Raw genomic sequence first — 2,990 nt, 5'->3', positions numbered from 1 at the left:
GGGCCAAAGCTCGACTACCAGAAGGTCGTCCGCAACGCATTAAGGACATCGGCTCCGATGACTCCTCCAAGGGCTTCGACTACAAGACCTGCAACCTGCTCGTCGCCATTGAGGAGCAGTCTCCTGATATCGCCCAGGGTCTCCACTACGAGAAGGCTCTCGAGCAGCTTGGTGCCGGTGATCAGGGTATCATGTTCGGCTACGCCACCGACGAGACCCCCGAGCTCTTCCCCCTGACTCTCCTCTTTGCTCACCAGCTGAACGCTGCCATGTCCGCTGCCCGCCGCGACGGCTCTCTGCCTTGGCTCCGCCCCGACACCAAGACCCAGGTCACCATCGAGTACAAGCACGACAAGGGTGCTGTCATCCCCCAGCGCGTCCACACCGTCGTCGTCTCTGCCCAGCACAGCGAGGACATCACCACTGAGCAGCTCCGCAAGGAGATCCTCGAGAAGATCATCAAGAAGGTCATCCCCGCCAAGTACCTCAACGACGAGACCATCTACCACGTGAGTACCTTGAGTTAGTCCGAGCCATCCTGGAAGAGAAGCTAACAGCGACCTCAGATCCAACCCTCTGGCCTCTTCATCATCGGTGGCCCTCAGGGTGACGCCGGTCTGACCGGTCGCAAGATCATCGTCGATACCTACGGTGGCTGGGGTGCCCACGGCGGTGGTGCTTTCTCCGGAAAGGACTACTCCAAGGTCGACCGTTCCGCTGCCTACGTCGGTCGCTGGATCGCCAAGTCTCTCGTCAACGCCGGCCTCGCCCGTCGTGTTCTCGTCCAGCTTTCCTACGCCATTGGTGTCGCCGAGCCCCTCTCCATCTACGTTGACACCTACGGCACTTCCGACAGGACCTCCGATGAGCTCGTCGAGATCATCAACCAGAACTTCGACCTGCGCCCTGGTGTCATTGTCCGTGAGCTCAACCTTGACCGCCCCATCTACAACCAGACCGCCAAGATGGTCACTTCGGCACCAACCAGACCTTCACCTGGGAGCAGCCTAAGCAGCTCAAGTTCTAAGCGGTTTCGACCGGAATTCTTTTTGCCCCAACGATACCCCAGAGAGCGTTCAACAAGCTCTCTGCATTGCTATGAATAGACGTTTTCATGCTTTTTTCTCAACTATGACGTGGGCAGGCAGTCACACAAACATGGCGTACGGTTCTCAACGAATCCCGGATTTTAGCCTTAAACGGGTAAGGCTTACGATACACTCTCATACAAACAACCATAATGCAAGCTTCGGCGTCCTTCTTCTTTTTTTCAAACTCAGGTCTCTTTTCTCTACTTCCTCCTCTTGAGCTGTGGGCGATAAAAGTTGCTGCTGGGCTGGTCATGGGAAGACCTTTGGAGCGGTGGCGTCTTTCAACAAAGACATACAGGAGCGAGTCCCGGCGCGTGTCGGTTCCTCAGGAAACAACGAGAGACGTGACACGGGCTCCGGATTGCGAGCTCCATTCGGCATGATACCCCCTTCGCATTGTTCGATCGGGATTTACACAAGACGGGCATTTACATCGGCGTTAACTGGAGATGAAAGAACTTCAACCTCTTTTCTTTCCTGGCTATCTGGCCGACACTTTTGTGTGCGGACGGGGGGCCGTCCTTTTGGACGATGTTGGCCGAGTGCGAGCGGTGTGGGAGCGGGAAGCGCAGACTACGCAGACACCGCTGTGCAGTGATTCAAGACGAGTAGTCGTTGCTTTTCAATAGAGAACAGTTGGCTATTCCATCACCCTTGTCGCATGTTTCTGATCCGCCATTCATGTCTCGCCTTGGTTGTAAATAAACCTTGTCGGGTGGTGTTGTGAGGTCCCTATTCCTATTGTCGCCGTGTCACAATGCAGGTTGTAAGCCCTGTCATCCGTGTACGCCTCGGGCTCACAACATATGACAGGATTTGCAGCCAGCCACACATCCATTAGCCCTTTGCATCCTACGAAGTAGGATGGGTAAGTTTCCACACCCACACTAGGTACCACCATGACCTAATACGCTATCCTGCATTCAGAAGGCCCCCTTTTCCTTAGTATTTTCAGTACTTTATATATATCCTATTAGCCTTAATCATAGCCTAGCACCTTACTAGCATTGATTCCACGAGCTCTACCAGGAACGCTCTAAGGACCTAATACTATACCTTATAGATATACTACTATAGACGGTTCCTTAGAGGGTTTTCCTCTATCCTATATCTATCCTATAGAAAGTCCTTTATTTAGTTCTAAACCTTCTTAATAGTATTTAAGTTAAGCGAGAAAGGAGGCTACTCGAGTCTCCGTATCCCTCGAGAATCTAGCTCTATCTACGTATCTCTAGCTACGTATAGCCCTACGTTATCTTAGGCTAGGATAAGGGAGACTCCTTCTCGTGCTTATAGCTATATCTCTCTATAGATAAGGGGAATAATACGCTATTAATAGCTCTTAGAGGTAATATTCCCCTAATTAGACTTCTCCTAGAAGACTCTAGGGCCCTTAATATCCTTAGAGAAATAGCCCTAGAATATCTAGCTAGCTTTACGCTAGAACCGATTAATAATATAAGTTAGCTCTTATTCTTCTCCTCGTCGACGAGTAACCTACTACTTTCTATAGTGCCCTCCTATTACCTAGGTCTTATTAGTCTAAAGAACCTTCTTCTAGTCGTCTCTTCCTTAGTAGAGATATTAGTTTATAAAGGCTAAGCGAAGTTATCGGTTCTTCTCGGATATCGGAGGCTTCCTACGAGCTAGGCGACGGCTAAATCCTAGGCGCCTAAGTATATATCGGATTACGTAGTCTCCGTATCTACGGTTAAAGAGGCGCTATAAGAGCTCTAACTAGCTAGCCTAACGCCTTAGTCTAGAGGTTATTATATACTTAATAAGCTTCCTCTTACTCTTAGGTAGAGAGCTAAGGAGGGCGGCTAGAACGTAGGCGTATAATAGGGTGCTCGAGAGCTATACGGATCTAGCTAAGGGAATAGCCTATAATAGCTACGA

At 50.5% G+C, this 2,990-nt stretch overlaps 1 protein-coding gene across 1 annotated transcript; it reads left to right on the top strand.

The window, feature by feature from the left end:
- Nucleotides 1-191: 191 nt before the first annotated feature.
- On the top strand, nt 192-1,106 carry VDBG_06114 (S-adenosylmethionine synthetase; the record flags this gene model as incomplete). Its single annotated transcript, XM_003003626.1, has 2 exons — nt 192-509; nt 567-1,106. The coding sequence occupies 2 exons, from the start codon at nt 192-194 to the stop codon at nt 1,104-1,106; spliced, it is 858 nt and encodes a 285-aa protein (XP_003003672.1).
- Between the last annotated feature and the right edge of the window lie 1,884 nt (nt 1,107-2,990).

Source organism: Verticillium alfalfae, genomic scaffold (assembly GCF_000150825.1).
Source record: "Verticillium alfalfae VaMs.102 supercont1.7 genomic scaffold, whole genome shotgun sequence".
Taxonomy (NCBI): Eukaryota; Fungi; Ascomycota; class Sordariomycetes; order Glomerellales; family Plectosphaerellaceae; genus Verticillium; species Verticillium alfalfae.
This window is presented reverse-complemented; position numbering and strand designations above follow the sequence as displayed.